This window comes from Dermatophagoides farinae, chromosome 9 (assembly GCF_024713945.1).
Source record: "Dermatophagoides farinae isolate YC_2012a chromosome 9, ASM2471394v1, whole genome shotgun sequence".
Lineage (NCBI taxonomy): Eukaryota > Metazoa > Arthropoda > Arachnida > Sarcoptiformes > Pyroglyphidae > Dermatophagoides > Dermatophagoides farinae.
Window position 1 is genome coordinate 629306 of NC_134685.1, and position 25856 is coordinate 655161.

The window sequence follows — 25856 nt, forward strand, 5'->3', positions numbered from 1 at the left end:
ACCATACAATGGCCAGTCAATGGATCACAATCAATTGAATGTCCATTACAAAAACATGGTACACAACGATGAAATTGACTATTGGTGTCATCATCATAAATACCATCTTGATTCGTCATTAAATGCATTTTAAAACCCGGTGCACAACGTTCACAAGATGTACCAGAATATTCTTGTGAGCAGCGGCATATTTCAATTGTATTAACTTTTGACATTGATGGTGGTGACCATGATGATAATGCCATATCAGTTGCTGTTGTTGTCATCATATGAAGCTCAACACTTGTATCTAATGTAATGGCAATCAGACCAATCCAGCTGATATCGTTTGTAACGGTGGCCAATAAAAGTATTGAATCAAGATTTGCCAATATTATCATTAAATCACGACGACTAGCTGGTTGACCATCGTCACTACGATGCCATTGATTTTCAAATAATGCAATACTAATAGTTGTTGCAATCAATGGATGTAACGGCTGTTGATGATAATATTCTAATGATTGATTATTGCCCATAATTATGGCAAATGGTTTACGATGACCATCATGACCACGTTGAAAATAATTTCCTTGAAATCTGAATGTATAATTCAAATAACCACCATATGATGTGATACGATTACCAAGAAAATTGAATGGTAATTGCCAATATAAATGTGCTGATGTTTGGCTAAAATTTTGAAAAATAATTTCACGGTTTAAATGGTCAAATGTTAACGATTCTGATGATGATTGTTGCTGAGTAGCCATTTTATTTAAATCACGATCACGTAATATGAATCCATGTGAATAACGATCAATATTCGCAGCAATATGATTACGATATAAATTTGTTGCACCATTACAAACATTGGTGATACCGAAACAGAAACATTCTATACATCCAGTATGGCTATAATCATTTAGATAAAATGAACCATCCTGGCATTTATCACATAAAATTCCTGTAACTAGCTTTTTACATTGACAATGTTGTCGATGTTGTTGTTGATGATGAGAAAATTCTTGTTGAAATTGGCCATTACTGTTATCGATATCATCGATATTCAAACGAGTAGATGTTGTTGTCATATTCGGATGGACACTTCCCACGGGATGGCATGCTATTAACGGTTCTATATTTATATGAATGAAAAAAAAGACGAGACAAAAAAGAGAAAAAAAAAGTGAAAACAAAAATTTTTTTTTCAAAAAAGAAAAAAAAGTCATTCTCATCTGACATTCTCATATACCATGCTGATGATGATAATGATGATGATGATGATGAAAGATGTTGTTGTTATATTGTCGATTGTTATTATTATTATTATTATTATCATCATCGTTATAAATAACAACAAAATGTTGATGATTATGGCAGTTAAATTCATCACTATCATCAAGACAATTGGCTATACCATCACAATAATAATGATAATCGATACAATGACCATTAATTTTACATCTAAACATTCTATGATCACATGCTTTTGTTTTGTAAAGATATCATGGGTTTCCAATCACAAAACATTTTCAAGAAGAGATAGATAGATAGATAGAGAGGAATGAACAGGAAAACATGGAAATAACAAAAAAAAAACGGGCAAAAACATATATATTTAGACAGACACAGACACATATTCCAAAATGAGATGGACCATGTTGTACATAGAGCAGGACAAAGAAAGATATCACGAAAAAAAAGAAGAAAAAAAATGACAAATCAAAGAAAAAGTTATTTCAAGCAAAAAAAAAACAAACATGCGACGATTAGAAAAAAAAGGATCAAAAGTGTCTACATTGCTTGTGTGTTTTAGACTCATAAATAAACAAAAAAAATTGATGGACATGAATGTTTTTTGTGTGTGTGTGTGTGCCTGTATGTTTAATTACCATACATACCACAACCAAATTCATCATTACCATCCGGATGACAATCGATCATTGAATTACAACGATAAGATTTATCTATACATGTACCATTTGAACATTGAAATTGATTACCGGGACAATCCACTATAGAATCCAAGATGAACAAAAAAAAAAGAAAATTCAAATTATTAAAATGGGCCACAAAACGATAAATAATAAAAAAAAATGGCCATTACAATAATCACAATCACGATTATTATTAATATCGTTTATTACGACACACATACCTTTCAATGAACAAAATTGTTCACCCGTTGTATCGTTAATCTTTTTCACATAGCCACGTTCACATTTGTCACAATGTTCGCCCTTAATGTTCCAAACACATATCATTATTGAAAAAAAGGAGAAAAAAAAAGAATTAGCCATTTTTTTTAGCCAGAATAAAATGAATGAGAACATACCTCATAACCAATTGGACAGGCATCACAAACTACATTTTGTCGTCTAGAATCATAATGGCATGGTATCAGTAGCCTTAATATGTGTGTGTGTGTTATCAACAACAACAAAAACGAAAACAAACGAATGAGAATGAATTAGATGACAGTAGTGGTGGATATGGAATAAATAAATAAAAAAAAAACAGAAACGAAAAAACAAAATTTATATCCAGATAACCGAAAAAGTAGAAAATTAACTTCTTTAAACAAACAAAACTACTACCACTATCACTTACCAAGTTGATGGAAATTCTGTCCATTCCAAGTCGTCTACACTATTATATAGTATATAACAATAATATGAAAGGAAAATCCCAAAGCAAAAAAGAAAAAAAGTAATTTCAAAAAAAAAAAAAAACAGAAAAAATTTTTCATTTCAAAAAAAAAGAAAACTTACATATTATCATTAAGTTGATGATTATGATGATCAACATTATTACTACCACATGGACATTTAATACAATGATGATGATTTATATCATCGTTATATCCAGTAATAGTAGTAGTAGTAAACGTTGATGATGATGATAATGGTAATGGATGATGATGATAATAATAACCACGTTCACATTGTTCACAATAAAAACCTTGTGTATGATTTTTACAATTTAAACATTGTCCAGTATATGGATCACATTCATTTGAATTGCCATTACAATCGCATTGTATTTCCATTTCCGGTTGATTGTTCAATTTTTCACAAGATGTACCAGAATATCCTTGTGGACATGAACATTGTTCAACAAAAGCTGAACGTTTTCGATTCAAATGGTCATCAGTGATTCGGCCAGATTCTAATTCAATATCCATAATAGATGATTCTAAAATGATTGAATCATATGATGCTTTAATCAATATATCATCAATATTTGAAATAATTTGTAGAATTTGTTGTCGATTCAAATCGCCTACGATGAATGATGAATTTTGATCGTTCGTGATTGTTGGTTCATTTGATTGCCATTCACCAATCCAGAAACGGACTGATCTTCGATGATTATCATCATCATTATCATCATCATCAATGTTGTTGTTTTTGCTGTTGATTGAATGTGAATATTTTCGATAATGATACATTGTTCTATTTCCATTACGAATAATAACATCGGGTAAATCATCTAACGGACTTGGTGTGAATGGTTGTCGATAACGAACTAAATAATGTAAATGGCCACCATAGCTTAATAAATGATTACCACGAAATGGTTTCGGTAACCGCCAATAGAAATAAACACTATCTGGTGTATGTACCGAAGCTATTGTTGAATCAATTGTATGTTCACGTGTTATTGGATCCAATTGAATGGCATGTTGATTTGGTGGACAACGATCCGATACATCCACATAGTCACCGGTCCATATTCGACCAATAGCTGTAACGGTCAATTTCATTTGATCATTCAATGTAATCGATTCTTGCTGTATGGATGAACTATAACAAGTGTCTGTATGACCAAAACAATAACATTGTAAACATTCACTTTGATCATTGGCCAGATCATTGAATAATGGTGGTTGACATAGTAGATTTATTGCTGAATTTTTTTTTCAAGGAAAAAAAATCATTTTAAAATTCCAACAAAAAACCGAAAAAAAAACTTACGTTTAACAATCAAAATCGTTTCATCATTAGCCAATTCTGAATGTTTTGAATTAATTGCTTCACAACGATAACGACCTTGATCATTAAACATAACATCAGTCAATGTCAACGTTCCAATACCACCATTAGAAATGGTCGTAATTTTTGGCGAATCCGGTATTGGTTCATTATCATTTTTACGCCAATTAATCAACGGGATCGGTAAACCAATGGCACGACATGTTAATGTTACTGGATAGGAAGATAAAAAAAATCAATCAAAACCAAAAGTCAAAAAAAAATTATTATTAATGGGTGGTGAATCGAATGGCAAACAAACAAAAACAAAAACAAAATGAAATTGTCCATGCAAAACATGCAAACACAATTAATTAATTAAGATTTCTTTTTGCACCAATGAAAATATGAAAAAAAAATTGGTTCCTCCCCAAAAAAAAGACGAAATAAATGATTTATGATTTTGACAACATACCGGTTTCACCTTCTACCGCAATGATTGTACGGCTTGGATTCTGTACAATCGTTGGTTTTGAGCAGCCAATCTATGTGTGTGTGAAAATGAATTAAAGATTGATTGGTTGATTGAATGAATGAATGAAAAAAATAAAATAAATACCTCATCACTTTTATCCTGACAATCGAAACGTCCATCACATTGGAAACTTTTCGGTATACCTATATATCTCGGAATGGAAAACGGAATTAACAAAAAAATTTCGCAATCAACCTTTGTGTGTGTGTGATTCACAATACATACATTGATTACCCGATTCACATTGATATTCATTCATTTTACATGTTGACGATGAATTCATCATATGATTCATTTCATCTTGATCTACCCACACACACACACACCATGATAATTTCAATGACAATTGAGATGTTGGAAATGATGGTGAAAAAAAAAGTAAACAAAAAAAACAAATATCGTTATTATGTAATCAGTATATGAATGAATTTGAAATATATAAAAAAAAAATAAAATCAATGAAAATGAAAACTGATGAAAGGAAAAAAAATGAAAAATTTGTAGGCGACCCCATCATCATCATCATCATCGTTATAATTTTGGGTTTGGGAAATATTTTATTTGCTGTGAAAAAAAAACTTTAAAACTAGGGCATACATACACACACACAAAGCAGGTTAATGAAAATTAATGTCATATATACACCCACACACAGCCACATTCATACATAAATTATAGACATGCAATGCAGGAAAAATAAAATTGTGTTGTGCAATAAAAAAAATTCATTTTTTTCGAAACATAAGAAAAACAAATTGGACCATAATGACATTTACCACATGATTGTTCATCACTATAATCACCGCAATCATTTTCCATATCACATCTTTATTTATTTGGTGAAAGATATTTGGATTTGAATGAAGCAAGTGGTTTGCATATATATTGGTTAATTGATTTGGATTGGAAAATGTGAAATGAAAGAAAAAAAAGAGAGAGAGAGAGAGAAAGAAAAAAAATGGAAATTGATGGAAAAATGTTAATTTCATAATTTGGTTGATTGATTGATTGGGAGAGAGAGAGAGAGAAAAATACCTATAAACTTTCAATATACAAAGACCATTTGTACAACGAAATTCATTTGGTTCACATTGACAATTTTGTTCATCACTTTGATCGGAACAATCAAGATCTTTGTCGCTTTTGTTTTTGTTAAATAAATTAAAGGTGATTTTTTATAAAAAAAATTCATTCAAATAAAATTGGTTGATTTTCATACCATACATGCTCTTTCATAATACATTCACCATTAGTACAAATGAATTCATTTTCATTACATCCTTGTTGTTGATGTTGTTGTTGTTGTTGTTGATCATCATCATCATCATCATCATTATCATCATTCATATCTATATCAACATCATCGTCATCATCAACAATGGTCGAAACAGTGGATGATGATGATGATGAATAAGTTTCTGATTAAGCAAAAACGATCAATTGGTTAAAGTGGCAAAAAAAACAAACAAATCAAGCAAGGGTTAACACAATGAGAAAATCATTAAGAGAAAAGAAAATTATTGTTATGCAAACCTCCTTGATCATTTTGAGGTAAATGATTGATCATTATCTCATAATCGTAAGCTTGTAGCGTTTGTAAAGGAGAGAAAAAAAGAAAGATTTTTTTTTCAAGTTGAAAGCAAATCCACAATAAAAAAAACTTACTTGGTTGAACAGTAAGATAAGCTGCTTTTTGTGCCAAAGGTACATCAGAAACACTAGTGGTAGAACAAACATAAACACCAGCATGATCCAATTGTACATTGAATAATAATAAACGACCACGATTATCAACAGCTTCCGGTGGCAATGATTGTCGATTTTCACGTCGCCATTCTACTTGTAAACGAGAATCACCTTCATCACGACAACGAAATACGGCTTCTTGTCCTTGTCGTACTGTTTGTCTTTCTGGATAGATTTGTAATGCAATCTGCTGTCTAGGACAATCCTGTTCATCTGAACCATCTTGACAATCTTGTATATCATCACATCTTTGTCGTTGATCAATACAACGACCATTTGCACATGTATATTGACCTTTTTGACATATCCCTATAAATCCGGAAATGTGTGTATGAATAAATAAAGATTAAATTCATTCAGATTCAGATAAACAAAAAAAAAGTTTGATCATCAACAAAGATCGATACTTACAACATTCCAATTCATCGGAACGATCCGGACAATCAGATTCTCCATTACAAAGTAATGCACGATCAATACAAAGTCCAGTACTGCAACGAAATTGTGATAGACGACAAGTTCGATTTTCTGAATGAAAAAAAAGAACAGAAAAAGAGAATAGAGAAAAACCAACCGGAAAAGAAGAAAAATTATTCAGTTCTCAAGAATATCAAATCAAAACCAAAAAAGGAAAAGAAAAGAAAAGAAAAAAAAATTTAAGAAATGAAAAAAAACACCACTGACACACACACACATATAACCCCTTTGACTTTTAGTGTGTGGTGGTGGTGGTGGTTAGTGAGAAACACTTAGCTAGATTAGATTTGGCAAAAGAAAAAAAGACAGAAAGAAAAAAAATTGCCAAACTATTCATTAAGCAAACAATGATGAATGTGAGAGAAACAAATTGGCTTTGGAATGGTAAAAAAAAATTCCAAATCAAAGTAAAACTACTACCTAATCAATTCTGAAAGTGAAACGCAAAAAAAAACTTTTTCATCTGATTTTGATCATATTTTTTTCTTCACTAATTATCAATGAATTGTATGCATGTGATGTGAAAAAAGGCTAATTAAATAAAGGGAAAAAAATTGAATCACAATTGATTGACAGCTGATTGGTTGGTTGGTGTGACAATAAGATGGTGGTGAAACTTTTTTTTACGGTAACAACAACAAAAAAAATGTCAAAAAATTATATTTACCACAATATTGTTCATCAGAAAAATCGTAACAATCGTAATAGCCATCACATCTGCATCACACACACACACAGACAGACAGAGAAATAAACATGACAAAATCATCATGAAATTTGTAAAAAAGAAACACAAGTTAAAAAAGCATTGAATTGTTCGATTGTTGTTGTCAGCATTGTTGATGATTATAATTAGATTAGATTATTATGTTATTGAACAGAATGAAAAAAAAATTTGAATAAAAAGATTACATTAGTAAAAAGCATAAAATTGATGATCAAATGAAAAAAAAAAATGTTTACCTTAAAGATTCATGTATACAATTGCCATCTGTATGGCATTCAAATTCATGTGCACCACAAATCACTGATTTGTTATCATGATGATGATGATGATGAAAATTTTTTTTTTACCCACATGCAACAAAGTAGCAGCAGCAAAAAAAAAAGAAAGCATTAAAAATGAGAAATGTAAACAGAATTAGTTAGTTAGATGGATGTAGATGTTTATACATTTAGATTCTTGTTTACGAATCATCAAATAAAATTAAGGGAAAGAAACATATTGAAAACAAATTCAGCAAATACAAACACAACACACACACACACACACACACACACACACATACACACATACGATTTCCGTTTCGTGTATATGTGTGTGTGTGTATGTGTGGGTATTTGATAAATAAATATATAAAAACAATATATATCGAAATCAAAGAAGAAAAAGATTGATCGATCAATGGAATGGAATGGAATGAAATGAATTGTGACTTACTTTGACAATCAAGCTCATCGCTACCATCAAAACAATCTTTATGAAAATTACAACGGAAATCTTTCGATATACATTGGCCATCACGACAACGAAACATATTGTTATCTTCATTACATTCATTGTTGTTTACTGATCAATGAATGAATGAATGAATGAATGAATGAAATGAAATGAAATGCAAAGACAAAATCGATGAAATTGAAACAGGAAATGCATGTCGAAATGTGGAAAAAAAAGAAATAGTAAAAATCAATGATATGATTAAAGATTATTGATCGTTTTTTGTTTGTCTGTGTATGTGTGTGTGTGTGTGTGTGTATGTTTTTCAATGATGATTATCATAATTACATACCGATACATTGAAGTTCATCACTACCATCGAAACAATCATATTCATTATTACATAATAATTGTTTTGAAATACATTTCTGGCCATCATGACATCGAAATTGATCTGGACGACAATGTTTTACTAATTTAAAAAAAAATTGAAATAAAAAATTTATCATCATTTATTTTTTAAAACCTTAACAACTTACCCATACAATCGTCGATCATTTCATCGGATCCATCAAGACAATCTTTAATTGCATTACATTTTAAACGTTCCGATATACATTGGCCATTTGAGCAACGAAATTGTCCAAATGCACAAACATTTTCTTCTAGATTATCAATTGAAATGAAAATGAAAAACAATTCAATTCAATTAAATTAATTAATTTTTTTTTTGAAAAAAAAGTAAACGAAAAAAAAAATTGAATGAAATAACATAACATACCACAATGAAGCTCATCAGTATGATCAAAACAATCATATTTATAATCACAACGTAAACGGCTATCAATACATTGAAAAATTGAATGGCAACGAAATTGATTTGCTTGACAATGGCAATCACGTTCATCACTACCATCATGACAATCAGGATGATCATCACAACGTTGTCTTTGTGAAAGGCAAAGGCCATCATAACATTGAAATTCATCTGGACGACATTCTGTGTGTGTGCAATGTGAATAATGAGAAAAAAGCCAAAAAAAAAAAATAAATATCCACACCCACACACACATTCAACAAAGAAATAAAACAAAACAAAAAAAACGTTATCAAAAATCGATCACAATCAATCACTCTATAAAATCTGGGATACTAATCGAATTCTATCGTGATATAGTCATTCATTCAATAATAAAATGATATTCATTCACAATTCATTCATTCATTTATTCATTGCAATTCAAACCTTTTGTAAATGAAGCTGAACAATCATCTTCATCGGTACGATCCGTACATTGTATCCAACCATCACAACGTTGTTCAATCGGTATACAATAACCATCTATACGGCAATGAAATTCATGTTTTGAACATAAATCTTCATCAATATTGGTGGCTGTGGTTGTCGTCGTCGTTGTCGTTGTTGTTGTCATTGTCGTTGTTGCCATTGCAGCAGTAGCAATGGTGACATTTGTAATGGCAGTGATAATTGATGATGAATTTATAGGCGGTGGTTCATCATGATGATGATGATGAATTATCTTGATATGCGAATTATTATTATTATGATTAAATTGGGCCAAATTTTCATCATCTTCATTTTCATCGTCATCGTCGTCGTAGTTGTTGTTGTAGTTGTCAGGTTCATTATCTTCATCATTATTTTCAATGTGTGATTCTTTTTGCTGATGATGATCTAAATCTGATCCGACCTTTGACTCTTGATAAATATCCGGTCGATTATCTTCATAAATATATTCAAATTCATCATCAGCTTCATCATTGTCTTCGTCGTCGTCATCGTCGTCGTCATCGTCTTCATCGTCATTGTCAACATCATCATCATCATCATCGATATTATCCGATTCGGTTGGCCAAAAAACTTGATGTTTATTTTTTCTCTTACCATTATTGGTTTTTTTCATCATTTTCTTTGAATTTTTCCATTCGATTCCTTTCTGTTGTTGTTGTTGTTTTTGTTGTTGAATAAATCGTTTTTTGTGATTTAAATTTGAATGAAATTTGATCGAAATAGCTCTATGATTATTATTATTGTTGTTGTTACCATTGTCGTTATCGATAATGGGATCATTATTCTTTTTACTTGACAATTTAGATTTAAATTTTCGTCGTTGTCGTCTTCGTTGTTGTTGTCGATGATTTGATGATGATGATTGTTGTTGTTGTTGTTGCTGTAGCAAAGATGAACGTTCAAGATTATGATGATGATGATGATTATGAGGGACGGAATTTGTATTTTTTAATAATTTTTTCTTTTTAAAATTTTTTCGTTGCGATCGATCATGTACTGATAGATTTGGATGATTTTTACCATCATTTGATGATAATTGATGATTATTAATGGTCTCATCATGATGGATAATTGGTGTATGTGATTGCAAAATTTTGGACCAAAATTTTTTTGGATTTTCATTGTAAACATAATTGCTACTACCACCACCACCACCACCAACCTATAGGTTTGGAAAAAAAAACAAAGAATAAATTCGAATGTCAACAGGAAAAAAATGTCGTATTCATAAATGATGTTATGGAGTGATTTCGAATGTTCCAAAAATCCAATCCTATCATCATCATCGGCCATGAGAAACCAAAGCCGAAAAAAAAGAAAGAAAAAACCATTCCGTTGCCATTTTTTTTTTTTTTGTTGCAACCACCAGAAAACGAATCAAAAAATTGAAATCACAAATTCATTTTTCATTATATTGTTATAAATGTGTGTGTGTTTGTATATGATGATATAATGATACCACTTTCATTTTCATTTTCATTTCATTCATTTTTGGGTGATGATCATTTCGAACACGAAACATACATACACACACACACACACATTGAAATGTGATAATGTTTCATAAATCATGATTTCCCAACCAACCAACCAACCAACCAGTTAGATGGAGGGGAAAAAAAATCTTTGAATTTGCTAATGCTTTTTTTCTGTATAAAAATAGTCAAGTCATGCAATAATGCAATACAAAAACACCGTCACCACCACCACCACTACACAACAGATATATCTTTAAATCTTTTCAACGAATAAATTCTTCATCCATAAGATGTATTTGAGGTGTAAGTAGAATTTTTGTTTTTCTTGTCAACAATACATTCTTCATCCTAAGATATTTGAGGTGTAAGTAGAATTTTTGTTTTTCTTGTTTCAACACATTTCCTAAGAAATTCTATAGAATTTCTTGTCAATTAAAAAAAAAAATTTTTTTTTTTGTGAAAAATGGATCGTCATTATTTTTTTTTTTTTTTTTTTTTGGTTCCAAGTACATAAAAAAATGATATGATATGATATGATTATGATTATTAATTATAATGCACTGTTAGCAGTCAATCAGTTAGCTGCGCATGGCAAAAATCCGGCTATTTACACACACACACACACACACATACTTCCCATTTCAACCAAACAACATTACAGCAATTAAGTGTGAAGAAAAAAAAAAGGTAAGTGGATGTGTGTGTATCGTGACTGCGAAAAAAAACTAAAAGAAAAAAAATCAAATGTCGAAAATGAATTTGATTTTGGTTGGTTGGCTGGCTGGCTTGTCGGGTAATTACAGGATTCTTTTTTTTTGTTGCACCAACCAACCAACCAACCAACCAAAAAAAAAAGTGTGAAAGAAAAGAAAAGCTAAATTTACATATTTATATACATCGTGCACACACACACACGCATAATCATGTTTGAGATTTTTGTCACCATCATCATCATCATGTCATCATATGCATAATATTTCAACACTTCAACCATTCATTCTCAAAACACTTGTGCATGTTATGCTGTGTTGAACAAGGTGATCATTAGTGGATAAACAAAAACTTCGTATAAAACACCAAACTATTTGTGTGTGTGTGTGTGTGTGTATGTGTTAATTTTAGATTCTTGAATAACTTTTTTTTATTCTATAGTTCAAGTTTCTTTTTTTTTATTCTTCATTTTGCCCAAGTTGCACATAGATACATTGTGATTCAGAATATGATTTTGAAATCGAAGAAAAAACTTTGATTTCTAGCTCTCTTTCTCTCTCTCTATCTTGGATTGAATTTGGAATTTGAATCCAAAAATCCAGCAAGAAAAAAGATACTCAACAACTATATTATTGAATTGAAATTGATTGATCCTAAAAAAAAAATGAATGTCATCATTCAAAATTGGAACATGAAATAACATGAACCAAGAGTTTGATAGTGACACAGCAACAACAACAAAAAAAAACATGAAACTTTTTCGCCAAAAAACCATTCATTCGTGCATATTTATGCTATACAGTTATGTGATTTACACACCGACACACACACACATTAAGTATTAATCATTATATTATACTTGAACAACAACAACAACAACCACGACAAAATGGCAATAATAATTCTTGTTCCAGAATAAAAATTATTTGGAACAAAAACGAAATAATAATGATCATTGTGTGATTAAAGGTTTTGAATTGAATGAACGTGAATAAATAAATAAATAAAATTCATGAATTCATCAAATGAAAAAAAAATTGGCAAAATTGAAATGGAAAATGATCATCATCATCATCATATCTAAACCCGATCATTATAGTCATGACAAATGATGATGATGATGATGATGATGATGATTATAATAATGGTAAGTGTCACATACACTCACACTCGCAAAATTTTGATGATTATGACATGTGTTAGATGACAAAACCATCACCATCATCATCATCACCTAGTTTTATGTAAAAAAAAGAATGGAAATAATTTGCATATATTCATTTCTCATACACTAACACCAAGTTAAGAAACGCCCAACATGATATACACAAACAGAATCTGTCCGCCCAATCATCATCCATATGATGAAGCTAATCATGATAATCAAGAATTGAAAAATGAAAATTCCAAAAAAAAAATGAATTCAATGAACTCAACATGCACACAATTAATCATTTGAATTTTTAAATGATTCAACATCATATTCTTAACAAAATATTCTTGGTTCTTGTTCGGCAACGAATGGAAAAAAAACAGAAAAAAAAAGAAAACAGAAAAAAAATTCCAAAGCAATTAACGAGAAAAAAAATCGGTTTTTTTCTTTCAAACAAGGAATTAAAGTAAACTTGTTTTCCATGATAATGATGACAAGAATAACAACAAATAAATAAATATAAAGAAAACCAGAAAATCCAGAATAATTACAAAAAAAAAGAAAACCAGATGAACAACCAAAATGAACATCTTGCCATTCGCTAATTTTTTTTTTTTTTTTTTTTTGCTAGTATACACAAATCTCCTTAGGGTTGTTTTCGAACATTTTCAAACGGCTATTTTTACAACAACAACTGAACAACGACAACAAAAACTGAACCAATTTTAGTTATTTTGGCCGAATGCTTTCTTTGTTTTTCAAAAAAAAAATTCCCGGATTCTTCATCTTTTATCTTTTGCATTCATTTACAACAACAACAACGAAAACAAGAAAAAAAAATAACAACAACAGAGCAAAATTCAACGAATTCGATATTGCCGAAATCATCATCATCATCATCATCAATCTATCTTCAGGCCGTATTCATGAATGAAATACAAATCAACAAAGAAAAAAAAATTCTTAACAAGAATCTGCATATTTAATCACCAGACTGACATGTGTGTGTGTATTACTCAGCTTAAAAACATCCAACCATCCAATCTTTTTGTACAATTCTATCAAATGCTTTACTCTTGTGTTCCAGTAACCTTTTCAACAATGTTCATTTTCTTGTTGTTGTTGTTGTTGTTGTTGTTGTTGTTAATGTTGTTTTCCATGGATAATTTCTTTTTATTTTCATTTCAAAATAAAACAACAACTACAACAACAACAACAACAAAAAACTTATTCTTATTTCATCATTAATGATGATGATGATGATGATGAAAAACACAAACACACAAAGAGCCAAAAAAAAAACACAAAGATACAAAAAAACAACAAGAAAAAAAGAGAAAAAAACATGACATTTTGTTTTCTGTTTTCTGTTTCGTTTTTTCTACTTTTTTTTTGTTCTTGACATGTATGAACAAATGAAAAAAAAAATGATTTGAATGAATGTTTTTGTATTCGCATGACTTTTTGTTTTACACTGGAATATTCTTTTTTTTTTTTTTGTTTTGTTAGAATTTAGAGGTAAGGTAAGGTAAGGTAAGTAAGTAACTTTTTTTTTGTTTGTTTGGCAGATAGATGATAAGGTAAGTGGGTGTCTGTGTGGGCGTTGTTGTTATCTTTTTTCCTGTTTATGTTGTTGCTACTGCTGATGATGATGATGATGATGATGATCGATAATTGATGGATATTTCTAATGGAAGGAAGAAGTGAACAACACCATCATAACAAAATAAAAATTGATCTTTTTCTTTTATTCAAGCACATTCAATGAATCGATGATTGATCCAAATGTTTTTTGATTGTAATGAATGAATGAATGAATCTTATCCATAATTACATAATGATAATAAACTGAATATATAATATACAACAATCTCAACAGCAACAATAATCGGAAGAAGAAAAAAAAACATTGTAAACAAAGACGATCATCATCATCATCATCATCTATTTTATGCTGTCGACAGATAATGTTTTTTTTTGTTTTGTTTTCATTTCTTACAACCAAAATAAATGAATGAATGATCCTGGAACTGTGTATCATCATCATCATCATCACCATGATCATGAATCACCTCAAGACTTTCTTTTTCTCTTTCTCTCTTTTTTTTGTGTGTTCCTGGAATAAAAATAGAAAAAAAACAAAGAAAAAAAAAGTTTAAGAAAAAAAAGAAGTGAATGGAAACCAAGAAAAAAAACTTTCTATTCAGGGTTCTTGAAAATCGATTCGATTTATCTTCTTTTTTTTTGTTTCGTTTCGTTTTCATTCCACTTTGGACTATCTTACTTTCACTTACGTTATATGCCATAATAATAATAATGGCTCATAATAATAATAATAATAATGGTGGTGGTGGTAAGGGTGGCAATAACTAAATCTCTTGGTGTACGACAAGACAAGACAAAAGAGATTTTCAAGAATTTTTTTCTTTTTTTTCGTTATTCTTCTACGTTATACTTACACCCACTTTCATGCATAAAAAAATAAACGAATACATACATAGTATAAGAATTTAACTGTTTTGTGAATGAATGAATGGAAAAAAATGATGAAAAATTACTTTTGATTCTTTTTTTTCAACATCAAATTAAACATGGAAAAAAAGGGTTAAACTTTTTTTTGTTGCTGCTGCTGCTGTTGAGCTACTGTTGTTGTTGTTGTTGTTAAACAAAATGTTATCGTCATATTTAAACATGGAATATTCTGCTAGGGTGTTGGTGTCAGAATCAGAACATCATCATCATCATACAGAGGCCATATTGAATAATTTTATTCTCGAAAAAAAAGAGAGAAAAAAAACTCGAGTTTTTTTTCTTTGTTATAAAACAGGGGCGAAATTGAAAAAAAACTAATCATTTTGCCATTATGATACATTGCAGCGTTTTTATTTTTTTTTATTATTTCCAGCATACAATGATGATTATGGTAACGAATATTTCAATGGATGCAAATTGAAAAAAAAACCTATAGACCATGGATATATTCGGTAAGTGATTTTTTTTCTCGTTTTTCAAATCTATGGCCCATTTTGTATTTTGAATAAATCAATTTTTTTTCTTTCTTCTCATTCAGTCGTGGTGGTCGTGGAACAAAAGAAAAATGGATGAAATTTTTTTTTGGAAATTTTGACATGAAAACAAGATATTATAATACCGTATTACTTTACACACACACACACACACACACACACACACCGGTATTAAACAAAAAAAAAATTTGACATTTTTCTATGCACTGAAAATCTGAAAATGGATACAAAATAGACATCACCACCACTATTGATTGATGCTATAGCAAAGCAGATATTTGATGGATTTTCATTCACAATATATATTAAAAAAAAAACACAGAAAATCCCATCTAGCATACTACCAAAAAAAAAATGTCAAGTCATTTCAATGGATCAAAATCTATAATCATGTCAAAAACAAGGTGAATATCGAGATTTTCTCTTTTTTTTCATTGAAAAAAAAATCCAGGATAATTTTTTCTTATGGAAAAAAATCATTTTCTTGGGTTTTTGGAATATTTCAATCTTCTTTTCTTTTCTTCTCATCGAGATTCTTGTTATTTAGAGTTTAGATTTCTGGTTTTTATTTTTTTTTTCTTGTTGGTTCTGGCTATTTTTTTTTTTTTTGCAAATAAGAAAAAGATTTGTTTTCTCTTTTTGCATCCATTCTCACATAGAATTTTTTTTTTGCCCTGGCTTTCCATTATTCTCTCAGATTTCTTTTTCATTTTTTCCGCACTGATGATGATGAAGATGACGACGGAGATTGAAAGCATAAATGGAAAATTCATTTTTTTTTGCCACATTACTTTTCCATCTTGTGTTTTGTTTCACTTGAATCGATTGAATTGAGAACAAAAAAAAAGCAAGTTAAATGTTAAATGAAACACATACACACATGAAAAGAATGTGAAAAGAGAAATTTATTCATTCATTTTTCGAGAACACTTTAAAATTTTTTTTTCTTTCTCTCTCGTCATACCAAAGAATTAATTAAAAGAATCACTGAATATTTATATAGATATATAGATAATTTATGTACCTCTATGGATGACCTGAATTTAAAATTCGAAAATTGATTGAATACAATGTATCAATGTGTGTTTATTTTTGCCCTCATCATCATCATCATCATTTGTTGTTTATAATTTGATATATACAGAATACAGAATTCATTATTTTATATTCTCAATTTTGAATGAATGAATAAATAAAAGCAACAACAAGTAGTAGTAGACTGTTTGAATCTATTATATAGACACAAGAAAGAAAATCTGGAAATTCTTTTTCTTTTTTTTTTTTTTTTTGGTTACTAAATTTAGGTTTTTTTTTCTTTCATTCACAATTCACAATTCATTCATTCATTCAATGTGAATTTGTCGATTTGATTGACTCTCAGTGTGTGTGTGTGTGTGTGTGTGTGTGTATTTGTTTTTGATTTTGATACAGTTTTCGTCGAGTTTTTTTTCTTGGTTTTTGTATATACAAAAAAAAAATTTTGTTTTTCTTTCATTTTTTTTTTGGTTCAAATCAAACCAGCAAATAAATAATCAATCGCACACACACCCACCCACCCACACAGACCACCAAAATACTAATCATCATCATCATCATCAAAAATTGGATCAGTTCTGGTTTTTTTTCTGATTCAATGTTTATTTGATGTTATTTGTGTATAATGTGCATACACAGCATGTTTATAGAATCAATAACCCAGGAAAAATATAGAGAAATGAAAGCTAAACATTTTCAAACAAAAAAAATTTTCATCATCATCATAATCAAATTCGTTATTTTGTAAACTGAAAAAAATTTCTCTGTTAGATTCACAATTCTATCCACCTGTTTTATTAATAATAAACAGGCTACGAAAAAAGCCAATAAAATTCTTTTTCCTTTTTTTTTCAACCTTTTCATTCTTTATTTATTTAAAAACACACACACACACACACGCCCACATTATCATATTAGTTACATGTGGAAAATATTATTAATTTAGCACAACTTTGCATCTACCAAACACAAACAACAACAACAACAATAATGATGATGATAATGATGCTTACAAGACACTGACACATCATCATTATTATCAATAGAGTATGAGAGTTGAGAATTAAGAGCTTCTGTGTAGTTGAAGTGCAAAAACAAAAAATAAAAATTGATTCCAAAGAATATCTATCTATCTACTAAAATTCTTCCGTATACAACTTTGAAATGAGTTTTTTTTCTGCTCACTTTTTTGTGGACAAAATGGAATAAGAATTTTTTCTATTTATGTCTGGTATGGTAATCATCATCATTCGAACAGAAAAAAAGTGTTTAGAGAATTATTTTCTCTCTCACTCTCTCAGAAAGAATTTTTTTTTTTTTTGATTCGTTGGTCGGTTGATTGCTTTTTGTTGTGTAATTCTGGATCGGTTATTTTTCTTATATTCTCTCTACTGGTAACTGGTTTCAATCATCAATTTTTCACTATCCAGTTTTTTCAGTTTTTTTTGGTTGAAATGTTCCAGGAACATCAGAAAAAACGAACGAAAGAACGAAGAAACTTATGCATCAACACACAAAATAATGTATTAGTGAAATTTTTTTTTCTTCAATTTCAATTTTTTCGATTAGAAAATCAAAAAAAAAAAAAAAATAAAAATCACTTACATTTGAATCAGCCATAACATAGTATGATGATGTTGTTGTTCCAGTGATGGATGATTCAGATATCGATAGTGATGATGATGATGATGATGATGGTAGAATAATAATTGCCGTCATGATAATTATCATCATTGATAATAAAAATGATAATGATGGTGATGATTTGATTGTAAATAAATTATTCACAATTCTTATCATCTTCATCATCATCATCGTTGTTGTTGTTGTTGTTTTATTCATTATTATCGATATCGATTTTGAATTCAAATTTGATTGATCATCATTGATTATTGGCAACATGATTGTTATCGAAATACAAACACACACACACACACAGACTAAACAAATATATAAGACAATCAAATTCTTTCTATTCTGGAAAAAATTGCCATTTACAGAATTATTTCCATTTTCAAATTCATTGTGACATTTTAGTCTTTTGTTAGCACATTAATTTCTTTTGTTGTTGTTGTTGTTGTTGTTGCTGTGTTGTTGTCGTCGTTGTTGTTTATCGTACACACATATATTATTACAATGATGAATATTTTGTTTTTCAGGGATTAAATCCGTATTAATATACGTATATATATTTCATTATATGATGTTAATCTTGGATCTTGGAATCTTGTAAAATATTGCACGATTACAAAACATACATACACAGAGACACAGATGGAATTAATCACAACAACAAAAACAACAAGATGATCACTGTCAGAGAGAGAAAAAAAATTCAAATAAGAAGAAGAAATAGAAAAAAGCTCACGAAGAAAAAAACAAAAGAAGATGAAATTTGATGTTTTTTTCTTGTCGATTGATTGATTCTTCTTAGGTCATCATCAACATCGTTGTCGTTGTCGTAATGGATTTGATTGGAAATCGATTTCAATTTTGCTTTTTTTTGTTGTTGTTTTTTTTGCTTTGGCACAACAAGAAGGAAAGAAACAACTACTGCAATGATGATTGTGACCGAAATTTTGTTTTGTTTTTTTTTCGTTGCTGGAACAGCAGTAAAAGCCAAGTGAAAACAATTTCGAAAAAAAACCAAGAAGAAGAAGTAGTGATGTGATCGGTTACTTTACTGGTTGATTTACTAGAAAAGTTGGTTTCTGGTTTTTTTTCCCAATCTCACTGGTCGAGTTTTAGGCTTGAATGAATTTTTGAATGTTTTACCCTCGGAAAAAAAACCAACCATTCCAGAATTGTACTACTACAACTCGAACGATTCAACAGCAGCACTATTCCCTGGGTCTTGAGACACTACCAAAACAAAATTTGACAATTTGACTTGTTTTGCTTGCTTGTTGGTCGTTTCACATGGAATGAGAATTCAACTGACTGTATGTGTGGCAATGGTGTGTTCACTTGATTCAAATAAACTATTTTGAATATTGAACTTGGTGAAAGCGAAAGTTTCATAACGATGGTTGGTTAGGCTTCTGTAGCTGCTGCTGGTGCATTCTCATCGTTGTGCTGGTCGATTTGATTTGATTCGAATCGGGAAAAAATTTTTTTTTTTGTTTCTTATGGCATTTTGAATAATGCTACTACCGGGATATTCGTCGTCGCGTTTGTTGCGGATTTTTTTTTCGCTGTTTCGTCCACTATTCCTCAATTCTATACATTTTTTTTTGTTTTGTTTTGTTATTCGATACAAACGATACATTCGTCGTGAATGGTAGAACTGTAAGATTTTTTTTCTTGTTTGTTTGTTTCCATTTTGTTGGTGGTTTTTGTTTCGGTCCCCATAATTCATCCACATTCATGGTTTCACGATTGTGTGTGTGTGTGAATGTGGCCACCATTTCGAATCGTTTGTTGTGCTTGTTCTGGGGGCTTTTTTTTCCTTGTTTACAAAAGAATTAAGAACAGTTCAACAATGGCCTGGAAAAAAAGAAAGAATGAATGAATGAATGTTGATAAAAGTTTTTTTTTCATTTCTTGCCTTTTTGCCTTGGTAGTAGAACACTTGAAATTCATCCTTTTTTTGTGTCCAAAAAATTTTACAGATAGTCTTCTTGCAAATCCATTTCATGTAACAATAGTAGGATTTGGATAAAAGAAACAAAAAAAAATGCAGTGAATGATGTGTTGAAATGAAAACAAAAGTTAATTCCAACTTTCGACATTTGTTCGTTCATTCATTCATTGATGATGATAAATTCTCTCTATGTGGATAATCTTTTAGTAATGAATCCGAAAAGAATGGACCACTAAAATTATAGTCCACTATTATAAATTTACAATTCTTTATTATTATCTTGACAGTTTCATTATCTTCATTCTTTTTGATGGTTGATGAACCAGATGCCCTAACGAAAGACTAAAGGGAAAAATAAAATATTTTCAAGATGAATTATTCACTGTATATAAATGAATTGAAGAAAAAAAGATACACCTGTAATGTTGGATCATATCATATCACATATATGGATAGATAGATAGATAGATTATACTTGAATGTATTTGTTTGGTCTCATTAGTGCCGTTTCTATAGAGTCTCATTAATGATAACAATTTTCTGTTTTTTGGTCGATTATCGTTACCAAATGCTGCTGTTATGACATTTTCTCTTGATGATGATGATGATGATATTATCATCATAAATGACCAGGAATATTTTGCTTTGTTTGTTGGTTTTTTTTTGTTCTGTTCTAGATTCGTGGTTGTTGTCGTTGTTGTTGTTTTACCAACCTGGAAAATAAAAAAAAAGAAGAAAAAAATAATAATTAATTATCATCATCATTATCATTATATAAATGAGAAGTTCTGGTGTACTCATAAACTTGAATGAACGAAATAAAAAACAATGAAATTTTCTCATTTTCATCTTGTTTATGATGAAAAATTTTTCTTGGTTTGTCATACACACACAACGAAACCCACGCACACGAATCTCAGAATTTATAAAATTAAAAACATAAATAAAATGACCATGAAATGACCAGATATCATCAAAACAAAGAAAACTAATACAGTGGGTGAAAATGGGAGACAAAAAAAATCATCATCATCATTATCCAATCATCAAACAGCAGGTGTACACAGTATGGTTAGTTGGTTGATTGGTTGGTTCCACACACACACAAACCAATTTTCGATCATCACTTGGATATATATCACATTAGGTTCATGATAATATCAATAATTTATAGATAAAAATGTCATACCTTTTCCCTTACGCCTTACTAGACTCGTTTTACATATCTCAATTTTGACATTTTTTTTTCAATGTTGAAAACTATGACATACAATGGTGCGCCAATGGTGGTGGTGGTTCATGTTGGCCACACACATGATTTCATTATTCAATGTGGAAAATTTTCGATTAAATCTTTGTCGTCTTGTTTTCTTCATAATCGATGTATATTATATGCACACACACACAGACAATGATAATTTTTTGAAAAACAATAAATGGTAAATGAATGAATCACAACAACAACAACAACATGATGATGATGATGATGATCTTCATTTTTTTTTGTTCGTTAATTTGTTGATAGTTTTTGTTTGATAATATAATATAATCAGGGCGAATTTTTTTTTTGTTTGAGAATGAAGAGGTTGAATTGAATGTAACCAGAATTGAAGAAAAAAAAATAGTAAACACGCCCAAAAAAAAATTCATGTTTGTTATAACAATTTTTTTTTTTGGCAACCACAACAACAATGGCCGAGAATCCGAATTATCCGGTTCTTTACATATCGAGACATGATGAATAAACCTATTATGGATCAGCAGGAAAAAAAAAGAATTAGATTTTGGAATAGAAAAAAAATTTTTTTTTTTGTTTCTCATAAAATGTAATACCCCATATGATGAAACGATAAGTGACAGCAGCGAAAATGAGAAACAAAACTAAAAAAAAATTCTTGACCAACGTGACCGACGATAGCAAAAAACAATTTTCGTACAATAATAATTCCTAATATAAAACCCGGAATATATTTTCGGTGAAAGGTGTCAATTCATGCGAATACCCGATAGAAATAATTTTCTGTCATTATTATCTTTTTGTCCATGTGGAGAGCGAACGAATGAGTGAAAAAGAGAGAGAGAGAGAGAGAAGAAGCTTATAGTCCAAAGTCGGTGGTATATTTTCTTTGAATATAGCCAAGTGGATGGTTATTGGGTTTTTTTCTTTTGGATTCTGGTCTTTTTTGTTGTTGTTGTTGTTGTAGTTTAAATCCGATTATATGTGGGCATCCTATTTGGCCAATGATGATGATGATGATGATGATGATGTCTTTATTGCCCATTTTACAGTCTTCATCACATTTTGTTGGTTTTTGTATTCGGATATTTCGATCGTAGTCATCGTCGTCGTCGTACAAAATGATTCATTTTCCTCATTTTTGTCTTTTGCCATAGTCTTATCGAATACACTATGGTGTACCCCAAGATAATAAAATGAATGTTGAATGGTAATGAATTTGACCGCAAAAAAAGAAAGTTAATTGAAAACAAAGCGACTGCTGAAATCATCGTGCGTGATTCATTGAAAATTTTAATTATTTTCTTATGAAAAACAAAACAAAAAATATAAATTTAAATTGAAATTCAAATGAAAATCACAAAATAAAACCGGATATAATCATCAAATGATAATTATCATCATCTGGATAATGATGATGATGATGATGGTTTATCGTTCGATTTGACCGTTCATAAATGACAGGCTCATTATCACCATCATCATCATTATCATTAATGTCCAAGTTTTTTTTTGAGATTCTTTCATCGAATTTATCTTATTTTTTTCAAATTTAGATTCTTAAATAATTTTTTAATGACCTAGACAACGTAAATGACTTTTTATTTTTTTTTCGGTGGAAAACATTGTTGTTGTTTTGTTTTCTTGGATGATGAAAACATCCGGTACAAAACATGAAGAATTTTTTTTTTAGTTTTGTTTGTGAAACAGATTTTATGTTTTTTTTTTATTTGTAATGATAATTAATTTACAATATATACAATCATAATAACAACAACAACAATGACGACGACGACGACGACCAAGAGATAAGAACCAGAAACTTTTAGTTTTCCAAATTTTTTTGATGAACACCCACCAACCCATTGGGTAAGTGGAACAGAAGAAAATCTTGAGTCATAATGATGAACTGGACTGGACTGATTGAAGTAGAGTAATTATGGCCATTTGAGAATTTGTCCGAAAATCATTTCAATGATGATGATGATGATGATGATGAGTCAGCGAAAATGGACCAAACCGAATGAAAACAAAAAATCTCAACCCAAACATAATTGTCCTGATTTTTTTTTCACATGTCATCAACATTGACGATAATTATTCGAGATCACTGGTATCATCGCAATCGAATGAATTTTCATTATAATAAACAGTTTTTGGTGAGTATTCATTAAAATTTTCATCAAGTTTAAAATCTGTGAAAAAAACAGACAAAAAAGAATAAAATAAAATTACCATCCATCTAAAATTTAATAAAAATTTACCCTGTTCATCGTAACCAACATCTACTAGATAAAGACCACATGCCGGTACCATGGTGGATAATCGTTTCTGAATGTTACGCGATAATGGCCATCTTTGTCGTTGCATTATCATAATTTCTTTTCCATTCGAATCAATATCATCATCATCATCATCATTTTCCGGTATCATTGATCGTAATTCTTCGATGGTAATATGGCCAAGACCAACATCAATAATGGCGGCAACCATACGACGAATTTGATTATAGAGAAAAGAATTGGCTTGTATGAAAAATTCATAAAATTCAATATTGGAATTTCCACCAATAACAACAACATTATCGAATGTATCAGAAATCGAAAGTTTTTGCAAATAAAATTTTTCAATAGTCTTTCGTGGATCTTTTTCACGATTATCACTTGAAAGTGTTGTAAAGTTACAAAAATTATGATAACCACAAAGTAACTTGCACGATTCATTCATTGCTTCTAAATTTAATGGTCTGAAAGAAAGTAAAAAAAAAAGAATGAAAAACTAAAATTAATTTCATTTTCGACAATGAAATCCAAAAATCAAAATCAAAACCAATAGTAGTTACCCAGCTATAATGTGGCATCGATTCACTAATGTTATTGGCAATATTGAACGAAATTGATTATATTGGATTTGTTGTTGTTGTGCCGGTTTATAATGATTATTATGGTTATCATCTGTGTTGGGCAAAATAATCGAAGCAAACCGATATTTATACGAACGATATTTGGCATTAATACGGCTATGAAAATGTGATGAAACTAGACGTGCATCCAATATTCTATAGAGTTTGAAAATAAGAAAAAAAAATTTTTTTTTTTTTTTCTTGATTAAAGTTCAATTTTTTTTTCTTTGGTTCACAAATCAATCCATTTTTTTTTTTTTTTGATAAATAAATACATACGTTATATCGTGACCAGCATAGGAAAGTAGACGATTTGTGGCGGCCACAATGAATGATGGACGATAAATTGTAACTGGTAATGGATGTGTTAGATCAACATTTGCCGTATTCATTAATGCATGAACACCAGAATCGGTACGTGAACTGAGGGCCAAACGAGCACCATAAACTGGACATAATGCACGATTCAATGAATTCTATGTGTATGATGAGAAAAAAACAAACATTCAAAGTTTCTTTTTTTAAAATTTTTTTCAAGAATACAATTTACTTCAATGGCCGCTTGAATGGTACCATCTTCATCATCATTTTGTTTGTTCAAAATTCCACCACCACCACCACCACCGAATAAATCGCCATCATTATAATCATCGATGATGGCTGCTTTCATGTTACGTCGAGTTTGTCGTTGTACACCTCTGTGTGTTTGTATTCATCAGAAAAAAAAATTTAAAAAAAGAGAACATGGAATCAAATGTTGAAAAATTAAAAACAAAAACAAAAACAAAAAAATTCCAATTTCCAATTGGAAATTCGAATGATGCTCGGTGTTTGTGTGTCAATATTTAACTTTTTTTTTGTCATCTTGTCGATTCGTGTCGATTACACACACACACACACACAAACATACTTGTATCTGGTTCCAATATACGCAATTTTAAGGAAATATCTACATGTACATAATAATTTTCCAATATTTGACATTTTCTTTTTTTTTTGTTGCTGGTTGAAAAGTAAACAACGAAAAAAAATAAATAAATAAATGAAAAGAAACACTTTTGAAAAAAAATTGTAAAACAAAATTTACCATGTGTGGTGGTCGATCAATCAGCTGATCATCATCATCATCATCGCCATCATCAGCAATTCAACTAATTTTCTGATGTCATGCAGCAAAGTTGTCATTTTTCGTTCTTGTATATTATATTGGTCCAGGATTATGAATTACCGCGGTTATATTGATTATTATTAATTAGAGATCATA

General features: G+C 29.9%; 2 protein-coding genes across 3 annotated transcripts in view; both read right to left on the reverse strand.

Moving 5' to 3' along the window:
• Nucleotides 1-21949, reverse strand: part of trol (terribly reduced optic lobes) — a 30444-nt gene extending 8495 nt beyond the window's left edge. The window contains exons 1-27 of the mRNA XM_075734087.1: nucleotides 21643-21949; nucleotides 20418-21166; nucleotides 18476-20356; nucleotides 9402-10629; nucleotides 8937-9155; nucleotides 8695-8820; nucleotides 8508-8627; nucleotides 8156-8284; nucleotides 7678-7741; nucleotides 7382-7431; nucleotides 6649-6765; nucleotides 6157-6546; nucleotides 6025-6075; nucleotides 5711-5909; nucleotides 5527-5631; nucleotides 5268-5317; nucleotides 4717-4797; nucleotides 4576-4634; nucleotides 4432-4501; nucleotides 3960-4190; nucleotides 2754-3891; nucleotides 2593-2631; nucleotides 2318-2390; nucleotides 2141-2222; nucleotides 1884-1997; nucleotides 1235-1468; nucleotides 3-1117 (exon numbers count right to left, since the gene is read on the reverse strand). Of these exons, the coding sequence (XP_075590202.1) occupies nucleotides 3-1117; nucleotides 1235-1468; nucleotides 1884-1997; nucleotides 2141-2222; nucleotides 2318-2390; nucleotides 2593-2631; nucleotides 2754-3891; nucleotides 3960-4190; nucleotides 4432-4501; nucleotides 4576-4634; nucleotides 4717-4797; nucleotides 5268-5317; nucleotides 5527-5631; nucleotides 5711-5909; nucleotides 6025-6075; nucleotides 6157-6546; nucleotides 6649-6765; nucleotides 7382-7431; nucleotides 7678-7741; nucleotides 8156-8284; nucleotides 8508-8627; nucleotides 8695-8820; nucleotides 8937-9155; nucleotides 9402-10629; nucleotides 18476-18772 (6381 nt within the window). The 5' untranslated portion in view covers nucleotides 18773-20356; nucleotides 20418-21166; nucleotides 21643-21949. The remainder of the gene's footprint in view (nucleotides 1-2; nucleotides 1118-1234; nucleotides 1469-1883; nucleotides 1998-2140; nucleotides 2223-2317; nucleotides 2391-2592; nucleotides 2632-2753; nucleotides 3892-3959; nucleotides 4191-4431; nucleotides 4502-4575; nucleotides 4635-4716; nucleotides 4798-5267; nucleotides 5318-5526; nucleotides 5632-5710; nucleotides 5910-6024; nucleotides 6076-6156; nucleotides 6547-6648; nucleotides 6766-7381; nucleotides 7432-7677; nucleotides 7742-8155; nucleotides 8285-8507; nucleotides 8628-8694; nucleotides 8821-8936; nucleotides 9156-9401; nucleotides 10630-18475; nucleotides 20357-20417; nucleotides 21167-21642) is intronic.
• Nucleotides 21950-23288: 1339 nt separating this feature from the next.
• LOC124498014 (tRNA pseudouridine synthase-like 1) lies at nucleotides 23289-25802 on the reverse strand. 2 transcript variants are annotated; one of them, XM_075734095.1, is made up of 7 exons: nucleotides 25503-25802; nucleotides 25261-25290; nucleotides 25143-25188; nucleotides 24872-25068; nucleotides 24533-24748; nucleotides 23955-24436; nucleotides 23289-23885 (listed from the first exon to the last, which is right to left on the reverse strand). In XM_075734095.1, exons 1-7 carry the CDS (start codon nucleotides 25574-25576, stop codon nucleotides 23788-23790), a joined length of 1143 nt encoding a protein of 380 aa, XP_075590210.1. In that variant the 5' UTR covers nucleotides 25577-25802; the 3' UTR covers nucleotides 23289-23787. The 2 variants fall into 2 exon arrangements, with proteins under 2 accessions (XP_075590210.1, XP_075590209.1); XM_075734094.1 differs by having other exon boundaries at nucleotides 25143-25290.
• Between the last annotated feature and the right edge of the window lie 54 nt (nucleotides 25803-25856).